The 23740-nt window shown below is 39.5% G+C and overlaps 1 protein-coding gene across 1 annotated transcript in view; it reads right to left on the bottom strand.

Moving 5' to 3' along the window:
• JADE3 (jade family PHD finger 3) overlaps positions 1 to 23740 on the bottom strand; it is a 154759-nt gene that overhangs the window by 60157 nt on the left and 70862 nt on the right. Inside the window, exons 2-3 of the mRNA XM_007450832.1 lie at positions 13101 to 13157; positions 12246 to 12325 (exon numbers count right to left, since the gene is read on the bottom strand). Coding sequence (XP_007450894.1) covers positions 12246 to 12325; positions 13101 to 13146 — 126 coding nt within the window. The 5' untranslated portion in view covers positions 13147 to 13157. The remainder of the gene's footprint in view (positions 1 to 12245; positions 12326 to 13100; positions 13158 to 23740) is intronic.

Here is a 23740-nt window from a genome sequence, read left to right as displayed (position 1 = left end):
AGGGAATAAACTTTCATATAAAAGCATACATACACTGATATATACCTCACCTACTAAGTGCTAATTCTGAAAAAAAAATCAAACAACCACTTGCAGGTTTAAGGTAAATGTGTCTACATCTCTGTGGATTATCAAAGGAAGAGATGCCACCAAGCAAACATTTTAGCCTTTAATGCTAATCAAGGTTCTCTGAAGAGAAACACTGTCCAAGTTATGTGTAACATGAAAGTTGAAGCACAGCGCATGGTACAACAAAGCAATTAATTCTCAGTTGGTGTAGTTCTGTTTAAACTGACATTTCACCGAGTACAGGACTGAACTATCACATAATCGAATGATGTCATTTAAATGCATAAGGACTCATTCCATTTGCTATTTTGCAGGGACAACTCTGCAAATGCCTGTTGGTTTCATTTAGGGAAGATTTAGAATGAATAATATGACCTGAGTAGGAAACCAATGTTAAACATGCTGGTGTTGAGGTGGCAACAAAATGACCTTCTTACCAAGAATCCTAACCAATTAAAGTTAATTGGGTACTGTGCAGGGAGAAAGCTAAGTCTACAGGAAACAAAAAACTGGTGGTTTACTACATAATGCTTTGTATAAGGAGGTAAGAGAGGATCACAGACATATCCATTAACATGTTTTGCACAGAGCTCAGTGTTCTGGGTGGCTAGTTGGAGAAACTGAATCACCATTTTGCTGAACACTCTGATCCATTTCTATAAATTACCAGAGTGCCTTTAATGAGACAGTGGTTAAGACGTGGTGGCAATTTACAATTGTGCTCAACTACTGCCTGTGGGAAATCCTACCTTAGCTCTGCAAAGAATACTAGAGCCAAGTATTTTTCAACCTCATAAAATATTTCATTATTTTCCATACAATACACTTCTCAAAATAAATCAACTGATTGCAAAATCATGCTTTGGGATTAACAATAATCACACAGCATAAGCCATGTCTTCATACTTGATATAACTGCTTATGAAAGTCTGTTTTGTAGAGTTTCCTAAGTAGCCTGGAAACATATTGCAGTGGGCTGAATGGTGGCCCCCCAGAAGATATGTCCACATCCAAATTTCTGGAACCTGTGAATGTTACCTTATATGAAATGGGATCTCTGCAGATATAAATAACTTAAGGATTCTGAGATGAAAGGATCATCATGGAATATCCAGGTGGGGCTTAAATCCAATAACAAGTGTCTTTATAACAGAAAGGCAGAGGGAGATTTGAGACAGAAGAGGAGAAGGAATTATTACCATGGAGGCAGAGACTGGAGTGATTCATTAATCCACAAGTCAATAAATGCTGATAGCTATCAGAACCTGGAAGAGGCAAGGAATGGAATCTCCCCTAAAGTCTTTGGAGGGAATGCAGTCTGGCTGATTTTGGACTTCCGGCCTCTAGAACTGTGAGAAAATAAATTCCTGTTGTTTTAAGCCACCTAGTTTGTGGTAATTTGTTATAGCAGCCCTAGGAAACTAATACACACATTTACCAAACAGAAGAGTAACTTGAAGACTCTAGACAAAGAGGCCAATGAAATCTGGCCCTTGTCCATTGCTTCAGAAATAGTAAACTTCCAGGGAACAGGCACTCTGTGAAGTCTGGGGAACCTCGGACTGCAGAAATACCAATCAACTCATACCTATTTTTCTTAAGCAAATGAAGGCTAAATCCAATGACTACTGTAAACTTCCCTTCCACCTTTAGAAAAAAATAGACTTACATGGTAAGCCTGATTTCAATTTTACAAGCTAGCCAGATTAAACAGCATCAGATCCAAGGTTTCTAGAGGAGCATTTTTACTCAAGGCAGAGTGCAAGAGTCTGCCTTATCTTGCTGTAGAAGTCAAACATTTCAAGTATGAGGCGGAACATAAAATGCTGAAGAGGAGATAGGAATTTAAGTTCAGTACTCAGGAAGATATCTGCAGAGTGATATGAAATACATTTACCAGACTGGTCTCATGAATCTGCTTCTGGTAAGAAAAGTCATTTTTAAAGGTTTATAAAATAAACACAGGCAAACAAAATAGTTACAGTGTATCCTGGGTAGAGGTATGAGTTTTATATACATATAGTGGCATAAACATACATGCATATTTGTATATATTTTCATAAACAATAAAAGGATAAACCAAGAACTAAAAAATAATAATAATAAACAGCATGGAGGAAAGGGGAGAAAATGGGGAGAAGAGAGACAAAAGCTGAATCTTTCTGAATGTATTTTGTTTCACAGTTTGATATTTGAACCAGGCAAATGTTTTATATGGTAAAAAATGAAATTAAAAATGTTTAGGGGACTTCCCTGGTGGTGCAGTGGTTAAGAATCCACCTGCCAATGCAGGAGACATGGGTTCAAGCCCTGGTCTGGGAAGATCCCACATGCCATGGAGCAACTAAGCCCGTGCGCCACAACTACTGAGCCTGCGCTCTAGAGCCTGCAAGCCACAACTACTGAGCCCACACACCTAGAGCCCGTGCTCCACAATAAGAGAAGCCACCACAATGAGAAGCCTGCACACCACAACGAAGAGTAGCCCCTGCTCACCACAACTACCCCGCTCGCCACAACTAGAGAAAGCCTGCACACAGCAACAAAGACCCAACTCAGCAAAAAATAATAAATAAATAAATAAATTTATTTAAAAAAAATTCTTTAGGACTTCCCTGGTGGTGCAGTAGTTAAGAATTCACGTGCCAATGCAGGGGACACGGATTCAAGCCCTGGCCCGGGAAGATCCCACATGCCAAGGAGCAACTAAGCCTGTGCGCCACAACTACTGAGCCTGTGCTCTAGAGCCCGCGAGCCACAACTACTGAAGCCTGCATGCCTAGAGCCCATGCTCTGCAACAAGAGAAGCCACCACAATGAGAAGCCTGCGCACTGCAATGAAGAGTAGCCCCCGCTCTCAGCAACTAGAGAAAGCCCATGAAGCAACGGAGACCCAATGCAGCCAAAAATAAATAAATTTAAAAAAGAAAAGAAAAGAAAAAGGAAAAGCGTTACAAAAAAAAAAATCTTTAAAGAGAGGAATATGGGTCTAGGGGCAGACTGCCTGGATTGGTCTACTGGTTTCACCACTTACTAGTTTGGGAAGCTGTCTAAATTCTCCATGTTTGTTTACTTATTTGTAAAACAAGGATAAGAACACTTACCTCATAGGGGTAGTTGTAGGGATTAAATAGGTGAATTTATGTAAAGGTCTTAGCATAGTATTGGGCTCACTGTAACTGCTAAATAAACTCTAGTTGCAGTTATTTTATTATCATCATCATAGTCTCAGCTTTAGTTCTAAAAGCAGAAAGAAGTATATAGCTGAATTCTCCTCTCCAGTCCATAAAGTAATTGTTGATGGGTAAAAGGAGATGTGAGTTCAGGGCTCAACTAAAACGTGCATGGTTTGACTCCCAAAGACAGTGTTCCCAAGCAAGAGCTCCATCGAGAACTTTAACCAACATTCTATAGGTCATGCGGTAATGCAGAAACTTCACAAAATGAAACATGGCTATTTGTTGCTAAATTAAAGCTTGTGAATGAGGGATCTGGATGTTGACACTGACCTAGGTAATGAAGTTGAGAAGTTTTACAAGTTCTTAACTGTGTGCCTATTTTATATGCACTGGTAGTTTCCCCAAAAGTTCCTGAAACAAAAATGCTTTGTACTTACCAGATATCTGCTCATTTATGGTCAAAGAGGGGATTCACAGGCTAACATACAGCCCAGAAGCTATGCCAAGTCCAACAGTGCATGCACATCTTGGCCTCTCAGATGCTTGCAGAAACAAAGGAGGCCTCACTATGAATTCAATTAGAATATCAATGCTTAACCTGCCAGAGCCACAAAATGAAAATGCCCTTCATGGACAGCTCTGGCTTTTACTGTTCTCATTAACATCTCTCAGTGGGCAGTTTCTTATAAGCACAGCTAGTCTGAACATTTCTGTGACATTTTTTTAGAGGAAAAGCCAAAACATGTGCTTCCTGTATGACACAAAGGGGAACACTGTCTGGTCCATGTATAATGAAGCAGAGAGATTGATCAGTTTTGATTTATAGTCACTAAATCTGAAATACATAACTGACGACAAGCAGATGTCACCCCCAAAGCATTAAAAAACAGCTGCAAACACGGTAACTCTATTTAATCCAGAGGAATTAGCCGTAAGTGATTTTCTTAGAATTATACAATCTTAAGGCAGGAAAAGATTTTTCAGGTTATCTAAAAGAATCAACCACTTAAAGCAGAGAAAACCTAGCAAAGAATACAAGCTTGTTTTTATATCAACAAAAGTAGCCAGTGTCGTCAAGATACTGTGTCCCATGCTGGTTTTTCCAATGAAGCAAAACTTATTCAATTTCTAAGTTTAAAACTTTAAAAATCATGGAAATACTTTTCAGATAGTTTAAATAATTCTTAGGTTTCTTATAAAGAATAAATAGGACATTTCTGATGGCTAATGGGCTGACATCAACTGGAACATCGATTCCCATAAAGCAATGTACTTTTGGGCTGCTTAGGTAGGTTTGATTATTCTCCTTACCCTGTATCAGAGGCATATACATCCTGGTAATGGAGGAGGAGGAACAATTGAGTCTGACTTGGAGATGTGAGCAATTTTCATACAAGAGATGACAACTGAGGTTTGCTTTGAAAGTTTTTCTCCCATTCCTCAGAATGTCCCTTTTTGTGCAGTAAGTGTGCATTTGCAAGCTTAGTACTTTTTATCTGCTGTGGGTCAGAAAACCAAATAATCAAGCTTGTTAGAAATACAGGTAAAGTGATATAAATAGGCTCTATTTGAGAGTATGCAGTGTTCTCTGCTGAGTTAAAATATATGAGCTTTCACTCTGTTGCTATGAAAGTCTTAGATATAATAAATGAGACTCTGGGCCTAGAGAAGATGTGCAGTCAATCTTTTAAGATAGGTTGATATATTTTGTAGACCAGTCAGACTAATATTAGGTGAAAATATGCAGGCTTTTGAGAAAGAATAAAAGACTTTTTAATATATTCAAATTGGTCATCTAGTACTATGAGCTTTTTCTAGGGCAATTAGCTTTTTAAAAACATCTTTTAGAATAGGAGCCCTTTTGAGAATCAGATGAAGGCTACTAGCTCAGAAAAAAAATACACATAAAAACATACCCTTAAAAGTCTGTATACAATTTTCAGAAGGTACCAAAGCCCCTGAACCGTATGTGGAATTCACACACCCCCTAGGAAATACTCCTCTAGAGGATAACTCAGGGAGACACACACAGGAATCTCACCAAAGCACTAAACATCAAAGAAAATATTTGTCTATCAATGCAGCCAATTAAGCCCCAGTGAAAAAGATCATTTATATTGCACTTCAATGACTAAAAAATAAGGTTTCATCTTGGACCTGTAGAGAGTCAGAAAAAAGAAATTCTCATCTTTACAAGAAGAAAAAGGCAGGAGAGGCAGCAAATTAACGAGTTTTTGTGAAGCCATTAGAGAAATGAGTCACAGGACAAATAGTCAAACTCAAAGAGAGGCAAGCATGCCTGCAGGGAGACACAGGACAGGAGCATTTCCTTACTTGGGGCAGAAGCCACAGCAGGAACATTAAACTAGAAATTCTGATGAATCTCTGGGGGCTAAGTGGGGACTACTATGAGAATATGAAGTTTCTGGGGGCTGTAGTCATAGGGGGTTCCCACCTTCTTGTAAGCTTTTTCTCTAGAAACCCAGGAGGGCACTCACAGGGAAGATGGGGGAGAACCTGGAAAAAAAGCTCCCCCAGTGGTGCTGTCTGGGTCGCTGGTGCTCAGTGTCCTGGCTCCCTTATTGAACAAAAGGCTTCATCTACAGAGGAAGGATTTCAACTGAGGGCACTGGACTAGTGCTGTGGGAAGGTAAAAGCACCCAGCCTCAGCTTCCCTGTGTTACTCAACAGAGAAAAAAGCCTTAATCTGCAGGAGAGAAAACCTCAAGGACATAGACTGAGAATACCAGAGGATACCTCCTGCAGGCATTCAGGAAAATAGTGGGCAGGGGCAAAAATGCTCTATCCCTGAAGGCTACCTCCCCAACCTCACCCCCAGACACAGGACCACTACACACTCCAAAGACTGAGACATAATCAGAAGAGTAGTGAACACCACCCCTCCCTCATACCCTACCACCACACTAAAGCCTCCAGTGATAACAGTGGCTTACAGCTAGGAGAGTTGTAGAAGACAGAATCTCTCTGAGGACAAGCACAAGGGGAAAAGTCAAGAGACGAGACAAAAACAAGGTTATCTGAGGAATTCCAAGTCTCTGGTACCCATAGAAATAACAAATTTCAAACACTCTTGTACACTGCTGGTGGGACTGTAAACTGATGAAACCCCTTTGGAAGATAGTCCGGCATTCCCTCAAATGGTTAAACAGAGTTACTATGAAACTCAGCAATTCTACACCTAGGTGTTTTTGAAAACATATGTCCACCTAAAAACGTGTATATGAATGCTCACAGCAGCATTACTCATAATACTCCAGAAATGGAGACAACCCAAATGTCTATCAACTAATGAATGGATTTTAAAAATGTGATATATGCATACAATGGAGTATCATTTAGTCATAAAAAAGAAATGAAGTACTGATACATGCTACAGCATGGATGAACTTTGAAAATGTTATGTTAAATGAAAGAAGCCAGACACAAATAGCCATATATTGTATTATTCCATTTATATGGAATGTCCAGAATAGGCAAAACTGTAGAAACAGAAATTAGATTAGTGGTTGCCAGTGGCTGGGAGTAGGGGCCCGGGGAGTTAACTGCTAATGGATAGGGAGTTTCTTTCTGGGGTGATGAAAATGTTCTAAATTTAGACTGTGGTAATGGTTACCCACACAACTCTGTGAATATACTAAAACCCACTGAATTATACACTTTAAGTAGATGAACTGTATGCTGTAAGAATTATATTTCAAAAGAGATGTTAAAATGTCTTTTAAAAAAGAACAATTGTTGTGGCATCAGTGGACATCACCTGAGAGGCTTCGACATCCACTCCCACCCAGCAATAATAAGGCATTCCTCCTCCTCAATATGATATCAGCAGAGACTGGGTAGGGAGCCTGGACTATCACCACTGCCCATCAGTAATGCAGTACCCCTTACCACACCACTGCCCCTGCTATCAGTGGAGGTAACAAAGTGGGGATTTCCACCCCTGCCAAGTAGTAATGAGCCAACCTTCCCCCTTCCCAGAGGGATAACAACTACCATCCTAGAGAGATAACAGAACTAGGATGGGGAGCCTAGGAATTGTGTAACTGGTGGTAAAAAGTCAGTGTCCCTCTTCCCCACTGGTCTGGTTATTATGGAAGCCTGCTAAAGCAGATTTAAATAAGACTTAGTGTCTGATAACATAATACCAAAAAACAAAACAAAACAAAACAAAAACCCAGCCCAGGATGTAATAGGAAATCATTCATAATACGAAGAACCAGGAATAAGAGACCATCAACAGATACCAGCACTGAGATGACACAAATGTTGGAATTATCTGACAAGGATTTTAAAGCAGCCATCATAAAAATGCTTCAACAAGAAATTACAAACACTTTTGAAACAAAAAAAAAAGAAAGTTTCATCAAAGAAATAAGAAGATACAAAGAATAATCAAATGGAAAATTTGAAATGGAATAATATAATAACTGAAATAAACACATAGGATAGACTCAGTAGAATAATGGAATTAACAGAATAAAGAAACAGGGAAAAAGAGAAATTAATCTAACCAACAGAAAGAATATACACTGAAAAAACAGGAAAAGTCTGAAGGACCTGTGGGAAATAACAAAAGATCTAGTATTCATGCAGTTGAAGTCTCAAAAGAAGAAAAGAAAAAAAGGTGGAGCTGAAAAATAGCTGAAGAAATAATGGCTGAAAATTTCCCAAATTTGGCAAAAGATATAAGCTTAGATTCAGGAAGCTGATCAAAGCCCAAACAGGATAAAACCAAAGAAATCCATGCCCAGGCATGGATTCCTAACGTTTTCTTTGGAAATCTAAAGACAAAGAAAAATCTTGAAGGCAACTGGAAAAGAAATGACTGATTACCTACGGGAGAGCAACCATTTGAATGAGAGCAGATCTCTAATTAGAAACCATGGAGGCAAGAAGGAAGTAGCACATTTTTCAAGTGCTGAAAGAAAAGTTCTGTCAAACCAGAATTCTATATCAAGTGAAAATATCCTTCAGGTAAAACCAAGACATTCTCAAATGAAGGAAAACTAAGAGAAATTATCACCAGCAGACGTCCCCTAAAAGGATAGCTAAAGGGAGTTCTTCATATAGAAAGGAAATAAACAAAAGGAAAGTTGGAACATCAGGAATAAAGGAAGAACAAGAGAATAAAAATACGGGTAAATATAATAGACTACCCTTTTCCTCTTGAGTTTTATAATAATAATATTTTACTGTTGAAGCAAATATTCTAACATTGTCTAATGTAGTTCTCAATGTATGTAGAGAAAATATTTAAGACAACTATATGATAAAGGTGGGGGTGGGGTGGATAAACAAACACAAATGGTGGTAAGCTTCCTTTACTTCAAAGTGGTATAATGTAGAGACCAGGAGACTGATGTCATGTTTGTTAAAGGCCCTCCCTTTTAAAGGTTGCTTCCCAAGAGTAACCACTAAAAATCTACACAAAGATATACCCTTAAAACCACCATAGAAAAATCAACATGGGGGAATTCCCTGGCAGTCCAGTGGTTAGGACTCTACACTTTCACTGCTGAGGCCTCAGGTTCAATCCCTGGTTGGGGAACTAAGATCCGGTAAGCTGTGCAGCGCAGCCAAAAAAATAAAAAAAAGAAAAAGAAGAAGGAAACTCAACATGGAATTTAAAAAAATGTTCAAGTAATCCACAAGAAGACAGAAAATAAAAGAGGAACAAAAATCCCAGAGAAAACAAACAGAAGAATAGTAAAATGGCAGACTTAAACCAAACAGTAGTAAAAGTTACATTAAATATAAATGTTTTAAATATGCCAATTAAAAGACAGAGATTGAAAGAGTGGATTAAAAAATGACCCAACTATATATCATCTGCAAGAAACTCATTTCAAATAAAAATCATATGTATAAGTGAAAGGATGGAAAAAATATATCATATACCATGTAAACAGGAATCAAAAGAAAGCCAGAAATGATATTAATATTAGATGGTATAGACTTCAGAGCAAACAAAATTACCAAAGACAAAGAGGGACATTACATGATGATAAATTCACCAAGAAGATATAGCAATCTTAAATATGTATGCACCTAACAACAGAGCTTCAAAATACACAAAGCAAATTTGATAGAACTGAGAGGAGAAATGCCCAAATCCACAATTACAGTTGGAGACTGCTACAGCCCTAACTGAACAACTGATAAAACTACTAGGCAGAAAATAAGCTGGGATACAGAAGAACACCATCAACCAATAGGACCCAACAACAGTGGAATACACATTCTTTTCAAGTGCCCATGAAACATTCACCAAGATAAATCATATCTTGGGCCAGAAAACAAACCTTGACACATGTAAAAGAACTGAAACATACAGACTATGTTCTCTGACAAAAATGAACTCAAACTAGAAATCAATAACAGAAAGATAGCAATAAAAGTCTCCAAACGCTTGGAAGCTAAACAACACACTTCTAAATAATCCATGGATCAATGAGGAAGTCTCAAGGAAAATAAAAATATTGAAATGGATGAAAATGAAAATAAACATACCAAAATTAATGTGGTTCAGCTAAAGTACTATTTAAAGGGAAATTGATAGCACCAAAATTCTTATACTAGAAAAAAGGAAAAATTTCAAATAGCCTAAGCATCTACCTCAAGAATCTAGAAAAAGTACAAAATAAAACTGAAGCAAGAAGGAAGAAAATAATAAAAGTAAGAGCAGAAATCAGTGGAAATTGAAAAGAGAAAAATAAGAGAGATGATTTCACTGATATATAGAATAATCTGAGCAATACAATATATTATGTAGTACTGGATTATAACCCAAAGTATAAAATAAATATATGTCAGTCCATACTGATATAAATAAGTTATTAAATAAAATTTTTAAATGAAGGAAGCATCCAAGGAGGTTCTTACAATTGCTTAATTTTGGGAAACAATCAGATTACCTAATAAAAAGCTCTTGGCACAGAAAATTACAATAAATGGTACCTATGAGAGGTAGGCGTGATAACGTCCATGTTATAATGACAAAACAAATGATTTCAGAGAGATGAAATAAACCAGCCAAGCAACACATGGAATCAATCTTTTCTAATGCCAAGGTTGGTTTTGTCCTACAATATCAGGTTCTCTCTTTTATAATAGAATGGGACATATAAATGAAAAAATTTGCTTCCAGTAGCCCAGGTCCCCTATCTCTTGCAACAAAAGACTGATATTCTCACTGACTCGGAGGCAGCAGGCCTTAAGACTCAAAGCTCTTGAGTCACTTTATGCTCGAGGACTGGCTGTCCTAAATGGGAAAGTAGCAAGGTTTCTTTCTCACCATTCTGTAGTCAAAGCCTCCTCTGGATAGGTGGGAAATTTGTTCTGCTCCTGTTTATGTGCATTTTAATCCCTAAGTTTTTCTGCATGACACAGACACATATAAATACACACTGATATTCTACTGTGCCCAGAAAGATCCCTGGCAAAAGGTGAAAATGAAAAGTGACCTCTGAGAAAGGGAGAAATGCTCTCTCTGGCTCACACCCTAAAGCAATGCCGCCCCCCCCCCACACTTGCATGGGGGCAGGTGGAACCTGGACTTGTTTCTAATCAACAGAATATGTCAGACATGATGGGATGTCACTCCCTCGATTAGGTTATGTTATGTGGCAAATGTGATGGGATGCCATTCTCATGATTATGTTATATAAGACTCAGTCTTGGGCTTCCCTGGTGGCACAGTGGTTGAGAGTCCACCTGCCGATGCAGGGGACACGGGTTCGTGCCCCGGTCCAGGAGGATCCCACATGCCGCGGAGTGGCTGGGCCCGTGAGCCATGGCCGCTGAGCCTGTGCGTCCGGAGCCTGTGCTCCGTAAGAGCTGGAGTACAAAAAAAAAAAAAAAAAAAAAAAAAAAAGACTCAGTCTTAGCAGACTGGAGTAAAAGACTCTCCCCTAGCTGTCTTTGAATAAGTAAGCTGCTGTGTTTTGAGAGGATCTATGGAGAAGGCCACATGGCAAAGAACTACAAGCAGCCTCTAGGAGTGGAGGGTGGTACTCTACCAAAAGTGAGTGAAAAAACAGGGACCTCAGTCCTCCAGCAGGAAGGAGATGAATTCTGCCAACAATCTGAATGAGCTCGGAAGCAAATTCTTCCCTAGTCAAACTTCCAGATGAGAACACAGCCCAGCCAGCACACTGATTGCAGCCTTGAAAGACCCTGAACAGAGAGAACCCAGTCACACTGTGCCCAGATTCCTGACCCACAGAAACTGAGATAATAAATGTGTGCTACTTTAAGCCGATAATTTTGTGATAACGTATAATGCAGCAACAGTTAACTAATACATTCCCTTTTCCTTTGTAGCCAAGGAAGACTACTCATAGTAGAAGTGAAGATAGACAAGGTCAGTTTCTCATCATTTAATTATCACAGAGGAAAGCCTGTAGGATTCATAAAACAATGACCAAATCTAGGTGCAACCCTGGCACTTTGCTGCCCTTGTGGCAGAAGATGACTAGCCTCACAAGGACTGGCCCATTTTTCCTGGCCTGGTGGTAGTGCTCTGAAGGCTGTGAGGACATACCAGAGCCCAGATCTCCAACCCAGTCCTTTCCTTCTCTATCCATGACTTCCTCACCTATCCTTTCCTGCACTGCCTCCCACCTGCCAACTTAGCTCTTTCCTATCATAGGCCAGATCTTTGGCTCTTTTGGTCCTTCCCAATTCTCCAAATCTGGCTCCCTTTGACTTCTTGGCTAGGAGAGGATTTATATTCTAAAGCCAGGCACTTAGGTGTCATCACCAAAATGAAAGCACAGTGAAGGTTACTGTTTTCCCCAAAGGAAAAAGGAAATGGAATCTTTCTTGAAAAACAAAAAAGTTCATCAGAAAACAAGCCTATCCATTGGCATGTAGTTTACTCCTCACGTCTCCAAGATCTGGGTATTGTAGATATGTAGGCAGAAGGTAGCTATCTGTCTATTTTTTAAGTCTTAAGAATTTAATATCTGATCTCACCTCAGCAGGTTTCTTGTGTTCATTTGGAATTTTTGACTTGCTCCTATACATTGAGCCAGAAGTAAAGGAAGTGGAAGGACCTGCAAAAGATAATTAGAAAAACATACTGAGACTTATTACCTGCTATTATAACTAAATGTCATCCAAAAGAATATGAAATATATGATGGAGAAGAGCACAGTGACCTCATACCACTGAAGAAAACAGTTAAATTTCAACCAAAAAAGTTTCATAATGGAGTTTAATGACATTTATGGGTGACATCCCAGGGTGCAAAAGCTTCAACAATGCTAATGCTGAGGAGATTCAATTTGGTGTAATCATATTTCATAATAACTTGGAATAACACAATTCATGTTCCATCTGGAGAAAAAGTATCTGCAAAAGCAACTGTAAAAACTAAAAATGTGGAGCAGGTAATCTGTGTAACCTTCAGCACTTCCCCAAATGCTACTGTTAATAAAGTTGTTGTCTTTTACAAATGATGACTCATCCAGTCAAACACTTAGTACCTGAGCTACAAATAGAACTGTAGGGCCTACAATTATGCTCTCATGCTTTTCTTACTTCCTAGAAAAGAACTGTTAAATCATTGGTAGATGTGGCTTTGTTGCCTGGGTAAATAAAAAGTGAAAAACAAAATGCTATATGCCACATAAAACCAATTCTCTCCCCTAACTTATCTATGTCTAATGAAATTTAAATGAATAAGAAAAATGGTACTCCAAGCTTTCCTTCCTAGAAACATTATTTTTTAACCATTAAAAGAAGCATGAAACAGCTTGTCCTCAAGTCAAAGAAATCCTCAAGGATTACAGATACAGAGGTTACCAGCTGTTGGCTGGTTCTACTCACTCTCGTCTGAACTGTCACTGCTGCTGAGAGTTCTATGACGTTTCATCCTGGAGCATCCTGGGAAAGAGAACAACACTGAATAAAATAGTCAACCCACACATACCCATCCCAGAGGGCAGTCAATACTGCTCAAGAAGCAGCAGCGGGCAAATCACACAAATCAAATAATTTCTGTTAAGAATATTCTCAAATGACCTAGAGTGATGGGAGAAGAGTACTACCAAATTCTCCAATACACAGTGTGTCAAAGACTGGGTGAGGCCACATATTAGCTTTAGGAGGAAATCCAAGCAGCAGAGAATGAATGGTATAGGATTGGCTGGAGCCTCAGATGTGGCCACATGACCACTGTCCACCCAAACAAAGGGGGGCAGCCACAGGGCCATCATCAGCCAGGGATCCCCAATAAGACAGGAACAAGAAAGGAAAAAGCAGTTGCAAAGGCAGAGCTGTCAAGGGCCAAGGTTAAAAAGGCATGAGACATGGCTGGCTGAAGAAAGAACAAGTGAGGCATGTCCCATCTTTAAAAGCACAAACCATTGCTTTTCTGCCTGCCCTTTCTCCCCCTTTCTCACTTTCTACCTCTTCCCATCCCACAAACAACTAGCCTAATTTAAAATTATATCTATCGCAAGAAATGCTACAGAAAGCTCCTATATCGTGAAAAATAATGTTTTTAATTAAAACTTCCAATGGTTGGAGCATCCTTGTGTGTGTATGTGTGCGACAGAGAGAGAGAGAGAGAGAGAGAGAGAGAGGGAGGGAGAGGGAGAGAGAGAAAGAGAGACCAGTGACAGATAAAAAAGAGGCACCACCTTTCTGGGAACACATCAGCACTAGAGAGTAGAAAAAAAGGAAAACACGGTAAGACACTTTAAGTCACAAAAGAAGTGCTGAAAATATAAACTAGAAAAGACAGTGATACAGTCAATAACTAACGTTCTTTTATGTGCCACAGTATATAAAATGCTACTAGGGACAATCATGATCCAACAAGGAATAAAGGTCAGGGCTACTGCCTTCAAGAGACTCACAATTTACAAAGGAGATAGAAATCCAAGTACAAGGCCACTATGAGCAATTAGAAGCAACAGAAACAAAACTGTATGCTAAAAAGCTAGTAGAGCTCCATTTCTGGCATGACAATGTGAAGAGATTTGTGGATCCATTCCCCAGTGAAACTGGTGAAAATTACTTAAAAAATAAACAAAAAACACTCATTTAAAATCTCTGGAGGGCTTCCCTGGTGGCGCAGTGGTTAAGATCCGCCTGCCAACGCAGGGGACACGGGTTCGAGCCCTGGTCCAGGAAGATCCCACATGCCGCGGAGCAACTAAGCCCGTGCGCCACAACTGCTGAGCCTGTGCTCTAGAGCCTGCAAGCCACAACTACTGAAGCCTGTGTGCCTAGAGTCCGTGCTCCACAACAAGAGAAGCCACCACAATGAGAAGCCCATGCACTGCAACAGAGTAGCCCCCACTTGCCTCAACTAAAGAAAGCCTGTGCAGCAACGAAGACCCAATGCAGCCAAAAATAAATAAATTAATTAATTAAAAAAAAATAAAGTTCCCTTTAAAAAAATAAAATAAAATAAAATCTCTGGAAATGGTCCTAAGGGCATACAGAAAATGAAGAAGCACTCATTAAAGAAAATCTACAACTCAGTACATAAAGTAAGAGTCTATGGTATTTGGACCTAGACCCACTCCCTCCATCCCCGCTCCCAGCACAGATATCACACCAGACAAGTGCAGCCAAGAACACAGAGCTCCCTCTCCTCAAGCTCCCAGTTGTAAAGCTTTCTCCTGGGAAGAGCAGGATGTGTGTTTCTCATCTGGTCCACAGCGACTACTGGTTGATGAGGCTAGGTTCCAGACAACTATGGCTGAGAGATGGGGGTTCCCTTCTTCCAGGTGGCCCCCATTCCTGGTATGGAGGCTAAGTCCAGGGGTGTGATACCACCAAGAATACTGAGGCCCTAGTTGCCCTAGGCCCAGCTCGTGGGTTCTACCTTAGGAGAGGCAAACCTAGGAGACCTGGGGTTACCACTCAGAGGGAAACACATCATTGTCCCCACACCCTGCACTAGAGTTGTGGCTCAGAGATTTTGCCTAGGGGGAGAGGTAGGCCATAGAATAGAGGGCTCTAAATCTTCCCCCAATGGAACTGACTTCATTTGCAACAGTGTGTGGAGAAGTCCAAGCCTACGGTAGCATGCTAGAGAGAACCAAGGAAAGAAATAGCTGGGAGGAACCATCCTGGGGTCAGAAGAAATCTCTAATACTGATCTCAGGAACTACCCCTTCAAAGGAGCCCTAATCTGACTGGATCAGTTTGGGGAGCAACATATGCCCCAGGGCACTATTAAAAACAACAGCAATCAGTGGAGTTTAACAGCTGGACGTGGTCAGGGTAAAGAGTCAGAAAGAGCCCTGCCAAAACCACAGTCAATCCCAGGGTGACTGTGGGCATACCAAAGGCTGCATGCCTAAGAAGCAACATCAAGACTTCACACTTCAGGGCGAAGGGCAAGAGTAAATAGGTTTCAATAAAATAATGCAGCCAGTCACTAAAAAAATTCACAAGCAAATAACAATAAAGAGCCCTGAGGGGCGGTGGGGCACCAGTACTGAGTTGCTATGTTATATTATCTAAAATGCCCAGTTTCTAACAAAAAGTTACAAGACATGTAAAGAAACAGGAAAGTATGACCTATACACCAGCAAAAAAGCAGGCAACAGAAACTGGCTGTAAGTGCAACTAGATGTCAGATTTAACAGGCAAAGACTTCAAATTAGCCATGTAAATATGTTCCTAGAACTAAAGAAAACCATGAACCAGGAAGAAAGATGAAGAAAAATGTACACAGCCTGAGAGAAATGTGGGGTACCATTAAATGCACCAACATATATGTAATGGGAGTGCCACAAGGAGAGAGAGAAAAAAAGCCAAAAAAATTTTTTTTTAGTGGCTGCAAACTTCCCAATTTAACTGAAAAACATTAATTTGCACAACCAGGAAGCTCAAAAAACTCCAAGTAGTTTATATTACTACTACTTCTACTACTACACGACTGTCTGCAAATAGCTGCACAAATACACGGCATATCATGGTCAAATTGCTTTAAGCCAGACAAGGAGAAAATCTTGAAAGCGGGAAGGGAAAAATGACTCCTCACTTATAAGGGAACCCCAATAAGATTAACAGCTGACTTCTCATGAAAAACAATGGAAATCAGAAGGCAATGAGATAAGATATTCAAAGTGCTCTGTACTGATGTTGGCACATATCAGTGAATATATTAAGAATCATGAAACTGTACACTTTAACTGGGTGAACTGTATGGTACGTAAATTATAACTCAATAAAGCTGTTATTTAAAAAAACGAATAGGATTAGCATAAGTATCAAAATTATTGGGCTTCCCTGGTGGCGCAGTGGTTGAGAGTCCACCTGCTGATGCAGGGGATGCGGGTTCATGACCTGGTCCGGGAAGATCCCACATGCCGCGGAGCGGCTGGGCCCGTGAGCCATGGCCGCTGAGTCTGCGCGTCCAGAGCCTGTGCTCCACAATGGGAGAGGCCACAACAGTGAGAGGCCCGCATACCGCAAAAAAAAAAAAAAAAAAATTATTAATCAAATTCTATTTGTCCTACTATCAAAGTCAACTGAATATTTCTTTTCTTAAATTGTGATATAATTGACATATAACACTATGTTAGTTTCAGGTTTATAACATAATAATTCAGTATCTATATATTGCAAAATGAAGAATGTTTCTTTAAATAGGATGTTAACCTCCTGTCACATAAATTTTGGGGGCTGTGTTTGGTTCACAGTGTAAAACTCAAGACATTCAAACACTCTTCTAAAATACAAACAAACACAAGTCATAAAACACTTCCCACCAAAAAGGAACATAATTTAAAGTCGCAATGAATGTAGAAATTTAAAGATAAATGTAATATATTTTCTAATTATTCCCCATTGAATGCACAAATCTACCTAGAGTAGCACTTCATTTGTCTGATACCATTGGGATGTTCCATACATGTAAACTTTCCAGATAAATGGTGTGCCCAAACATTTAGAATCCTATTATCAATGGGAACTTTTCTGAAATATCCATTTATTAGTATTCTATTGTTGCAGCAATAAGTTACTACAAACTCAGTGGCTTAAAACTACACAAATTTATTATCTCTAATAGTAAGTTCAGTGGGTTAGAAATCTAATACAGGTATTCCTAAGCTAAAATCAAGATGTTGGCAGGGCTGTGGTCCTTTCTGGAGGCTCTAGGAGAGAATCCATTTCCTTACCTTTTCCATCTTCTAGAGGCCATTCACATTCCTTGGATCCTGTCCAGCTTCCTCAGTCTTCAAAGCCAACAACACTGCATCTCTCTAACCCTGCTTCTATCCTTACACCTCATTCTCTGACCTTTCTCTTCTGCCTCCCTCTTCCACTTTTAATAACCCTTGTTATTACATCAGGCTCACCCAGATAATCCAGGATAATGTCCCTACTTTAAAGTCAGCTGATTAGAAACCCTAATTCCCCTTTGCCATGTAACCTACCATGTTCACAAGTTCCAGGGATTAGGCCATAGCCATCTTAGGGGGCCCATTATTCTGCCTACCACAACCTAATATATTTTTCAGTATTAAAATGAATATACTCCCACATGAATATGCCCAACAGATTTTTGACAGAGGTAGAAAAGTAATCAAATGGAGGAAGATGGTCTTTTTAACAAATGGTACTGGAACAATAGGAAAAAAAAAGAACTTCAACCTAAGTCTCATGCCTTATACAAAAGTTAACTTAAAATGGATCATGGACTTAATGTAAAAGTAAAAAAACTTTTTCTTCAGGAGGAAATCTTCAGGACCTAGGGTTAAGCAAAGAGTTCTTCGATTTGACACCAAGAGCAAGATCTATCAAAGAAAAATTCACTTTCATCAAAATGAAAAACTTGCTCTGCAGAAGACTGTTAAGAAGATACAGAAACAAGCGACAGAATGGGACAAAATATTTACAAACCACATTTACAACAATGGACTTGTATCCAGAATACGTAAAGAACACTCAAAACTCAACAGTAAGGGACAAATGATTCAATTTAAAATGGGCAAAAGATTTGACCAAACATTTCACCAAAAAGCATTACAAATGGAAAATAAGCACATGAAAAGAGGTTCAATATCATTAGCCATCAGGGAAATGAAAATTAAAACCACAATGGCTGAAATAAAAAACTGTGAAAATCGAAATGGTGATGATGTGAAGAAACTATATCATTCATACACTGCTGGTGGGAATGTAAATGGTACAGGTATTCTAGAAAACAATTTGGCTATTCCTTTAAAAATTAAACATGTAACTATCACAGGAGCCAGCAATTGCACTCCTGGGCATTTACCCCAGAGAAATGGAAATACATGTTCACACAAAAACCTATACACAAATGTTTATAGCAGCTTTATTCATAATAGTCAAAAACTGGAGACAACCCAGATTTCTTTCAACAGGTGAACGGTTAAACAATCTGTGGTACATCTGGACCATGGAATACTACTCAGCAATAAAAAGGAACAAAGTACTGATACATGCTACAACGTGTAAAACAAATGTAAAGCATGTAAAAAAAAAACCACTTAACAAAAACATTATGCTCAGTGAAAGAAGTCATAAACACCATATCACTTATCATATGATTCCATTTATATTAAATGCCCAGAGTAGGAGCAGGCCTATCTATAGAGACAGGAAGTAGATTAGTGGTTACCTAGGGTTGGGAGTAAGAACACATACTGACTGAAAATGGGCACAAAGCTTCTTTTTGGGGTGACAGAAATGTTCTAAAATTGGGTAGTAGTGATGGTTGCAAAACTCTGTAAATATATTAAAACCCACTGAATTGTCTACTTAAAATGGATGAATTTTATAGTATGTAAATTATACCTCAATAAAGCTAAAAAAAACCTTTAAAAATATTGTGACATTTTACCAATGAGAAATTTTTAGGTAGAGTCAAGAATAACATCAATAGAAAAATTCTGTGTCTACTGAACATAACCTCCATATGGATAGCTTGTACTGGGATTGAAGGCAGCATATGCCATAGAAGAAATACTTTTATTCTCTAAAAACTCTCAGTGAAGAAAGCCAACTGAGTATGGTCCCTCTCTCTTCACTTTCTTGAAAGTTTCAGGAGACCGAAGACTTCTTGTAAGCTAGATACTCCTCTCATCTGAAGTTCTGGTCTTATGAACTCTGGCTAAAAGAGTGTCTCCATTTTCTATAATATTCTCTTCTTTAGATGAGCTACCAAACTGTTCATGACTGAGGGAGGTGCCAATTTTTAAGACTCTGTAAAATCTGGTGCTTTTTTTTCTTCCCCACGCCACACGGCTTGTGGGATCTTAGTTCCCTGACTGGGGATTGAACACAGGGCCCCAGCAGTGAAAGCGCCGAGTCCTAACCACCGGACTGCCAGGGAATTCCCAAATCTGGTGCTTTTTAAACTATTACAGTAACAATCATGTTTTACTACAGATGGAAACAAAAAATCTTTTATTATCAATAAAGAGCCTAGGAAACAGATTAACACCAATAACACCAGTCCTGGAAACTGGGTTGCTTATAATTTTTAGAAAAGAAAACAAAGCAAGCAAACTTTTGGGTCTGGGCTATTAAAGTCCACTGATTTATTTCTGTGACAGCACTGCTGTTTTAATTACTACAGGAAAATGACAAAGAACAGTAAATATCAGCAGAATAATTCCATGATGGCAAATCTTTAGATTTGTCTTTATTACTTCTAATCACAACAACAGTCCTATAAACATCATTATCACCATTTTACAGATGAAATTGGGGCTCAGAAATGTTTAAATGACATGCTTGGAGCTACATGGCCACCAGAGGGCAGAGCTCAGGGCACTCCAAGTTGACCCTGAGACCTGAGGCAGGCTGGGGGGGTAACAGAAGGAATGCTGCCCCTTCTAAGCCCAAGACTCCTAAGCATAGCCTTGGAGGCCCACAGCATTCCGGCTCCAATTTGTCAGGCCTCATCAGCTGCTTCCCCCCTGCCTCCTGCACATGCTGTGCCTCATGTGATTCCATGAACATACCATCTTGTTTCATACTTGCCAGCCTTTGGACAGGGCTCTTCCCTCTGCCTACAGTCCCCTGCTTGTTTACCCGGACCATCCCATTTTCCCCCAACCTGGTCCGACCCATTTGTTAGATCTCCTCAGTGAGGTTCCCCAGATACGCCTCTCTTACAATTATTCGCTCCTTTGCTTTCTATCCAAGTCTCTATACATGCTTCTGTCCATGTAAAATGCTCTTCATTTGCACTGTAAATATTCTTTACATGGTCAGCCCTGCCACAAGACCACAACCATCTTCAAAGCAGGAACTATGTCACATTCATCTCTTACTCCCAGGTCTCAGCATAGTGTCCTGCACAAAGTAAACATGCCCCACCCACATTTCCTTTACTAGCTAGCATACCCATCTCCCAGGTACTGCTTGTTGGCTGCTAATGGCTCACAGCTGTCCCTTTCCCCAAGGGCTGGAGTCCTGCCAGGGAAATTATACTCTCCCTGTCTCCCTCCCAGGGGCAGCCAGTAGCTCTACACCACCCCAACCATGCCCCCAACCAAAACAGGCTAATGCTAGACTATATCCTTACTTTAGCTTCTTCCTCTTCCCTGCCTTCTTGTCCTTGCTCCCTTATAAGTTTCTCCTGAGAGCACTCCCTCAACAAATCATGTACGTTCAAATATGGTCTCACGTTCTGCTTCCAGGCACCCCTAAAGACAACATGTGAAACTTCATTTGGTGGTACACTTTAAAAAGTACTTTAGAATAAAACTTTTTGTTAAGCAAAACCAAAAATAAGTACAGTGCAATGTACCTCATTGCCTTACATTTGGATATATTATTCAGCTGTTTATTTTCTAGTCCTCTATTCAGCGTGCAGACTTTACAATGACATTATTTTCTTCCTTACCTCCCACAATGAGTATTCCTTTGTTTTGGCAGAAATGAAATGTACACCAGCCCTTACCTTGCACCCTTGAGAAGAGTAATTTGAAGGCGGTTTTCAGATATTATTCCTACTATAATCTCAACCAAAATGATTAACAGCATTCTGATTAATCTTAACAGTGACTGTAAGCCAGGCAAAATACAACTGTATAAAGTAAATGCCTTCCTTGGGTGAAACTCCCTCTTAAAGGAGCACTGTCTGGAAGTCAACCCAACTAGGATTATTTGGGACTGGAATCTAAGTCTGTGGTTTGGTGGCTACTTGACTCCCCAATAATGTTCCCACAGAAGAGCAGGCGGCAGGAAAAGTGATTAACTCAAACACAGCCCTTTCTTTCCTTCTATACACCCACCCGACATACTTCTGAAATGCATGGTCAGTTCAAGGAACCACTATTCACTGCCATCTGTGGGGCCATGCAGCAACTTAAAAATAATCTAAGGCTCTACTTTATACATATTCATACCCTTTGATCCAGGAATTCTACTTCCAACATTCATATTTGAAAAATAATCCAAAACACAGAAAATGATTTAGGAACAAAATGTTCATTAAAACTCCCTAATAAAAACAATAGATGAAACCTAGCTATCACACAAAAGAGGAATACTTAAAGTATATTAATATTATGGTATTTCACTCAATTATTTAAACATGGTACACAGGGAAACATTCATGTTAAAATGTTAAGTGGAGGGTTTCCCTGGTGGCGCAGTGGTTAAGAGTCTGCCTGCCAATGCAGGGGACATGGGTTCGAGCCCTGGTCTGGGAGGATCCCACATGTCGCGGAGCAACTAGGCCCGTGAGCCACAATTACTGAGCCTGCACTCCGCAACAAGAGTGGCCGCGATAGTGAGAGGCCCGCCACCGCGATGAAGAGTGGCCCCCGCTTGCTGCAACTAGAGAAAGCCCTCGCGCAGAAACGAAGAGCCAACACAGCCATAAATAATAAAATAAATAAATAAAAATGTTAAGTGGAAAAACAGTATAAAAATTGGTCTTATAGCAAGACTGCACCTATGAAATAAAATATATAGAAAATAATGAAGGCCATAAACCAATTTATTAACATTAGTTGCATCAATAACACTGAAGTTTTCTGAGTGACAAAAACATTCTAATTTTTTCCATTCTCCACATTTTTACAGTACACATATGGGACATTTATAATGAGAAAAAAAGTCTAAGTTTTCAAGGTATTTGTTCCACACACCACTCACAAACGATGCAGCTGACCTGAAAAAACTGAAACTATGAAAAGTAGTTGTCACTGTCGTTCAAGATGGACATCAACCAGAGCTGGAAAAAAACCAGAAAAGCACAATACAATCAACTGGATAGAGGAGCCTCCATATTTATAAAGTTAGTCCCAAAAGCACAAAACCTTACAGTTTGGAAAAGACAAATATCTAAAGCAGTGGTTCCCAGCTGAAGGCAATTTTGTTCCCCAGGGACAATGTGGCAATATCTGGAGACATTTTTGGTTATCGCAACTGGGAAGACGCAGCGTTACTGGCATCTTGGGGGTAGAGACCAGGGAGGCTGCTAAACATCCTGCAATGCACAGATTTATCTGGCCCAAAATGTCAATACTGCCAAGGTTGAGAAATCTTGCTCTAAAAGAATGAAGCAGAAATCGATACAAGACGAGTGTGGAAATTGTTGACTTTATTCACCCAATCACAGAGTTAAAGTAACAAAGGGGCAATCCCTGTAACCTAAAGGCAATTTTATCAAAAAGAAAGCAGGACTTTGAGCAATGTTTAGGGAACTTAGAGAACTCATCAGCTCAAGAAGTGGAACAGAATGAAAATGTAAACAGGTTCAAGAAGGACTGAGATAAAGTCAGGGAGGATAAATCCATGATGGTATTTGGAAGTAATCCTTAAGTAAAGAAGCATCTAAAAGTCCAGCTCCCTTAGACTTTCAGGAAAATACCCTTCAGGGCCATTAACAGAGACAGACGTTTGAGTTAGGCCACTGGTCAGACCAGAGCAGCACACTTCTTTTATTCTTAAGGATCAATTCCTGCTCATGAGGGCAAAGAAACTCCCAAACTATTCCTTAAACAGAAATCATAAATACTATAGATGTGTTTCTTGAGCTGATTACCTCTGCTCTGGGGTAAACAATACTAACCCTCTCCACACTGAGACCATTTGAGTCCACTGCCTATGCTTTAATTCAGAATTCACCCCTCTCTACAAAACAATTCAATCTATCACTGTTTCAGTGTTGTGGAAACAAAACTTCCCTTCAAGCCTGTTCACCTCAAATATCTTTTATCTTTACCACATTTCAGTACTCCAGTAACTAAAACCATAAATATTTAATTGAGTAAACAAAAAATAATCAGAAGAAAAAGAACATATCTTACATATTTTACTGCTTCTCCTTACCCCCCACAAATCTTTGTCTTTAAAAAAGAAGAGATACCAGAAATTGGAGTTGGTGAACTTTTCTGTACTTTTTAAAAGAAGACGGCCTTCATCTTAGTCATTTTAAAGCTTGTTTTTAAAACTTAAGACACATCGTGTGACTCATGAGTCCCCTGTGACCAGATGAGAAGTCTGGAGGT

The sequence above is a fragment of the Lipotes vexillifer genome, unplaced genomic scaffold (genome assembly GCF_000442215.2).
Source record: "Lipotes vexillifer unplaced genomic scaffold, Lipotes_vexillifer_v1.1 scaffold129, whole genome shotgun sequence".
In the NCBI taxonomy this organism is placed as follows: Eukaryota; Metazoa; Chordata; class Mammalia; order Artiodactyla; family Lipotidae; genus Lipotes; species Lipotes vexillifer.
This window is presented reverse-complemented; position numbering and strand designations above follow the sequence as displayed.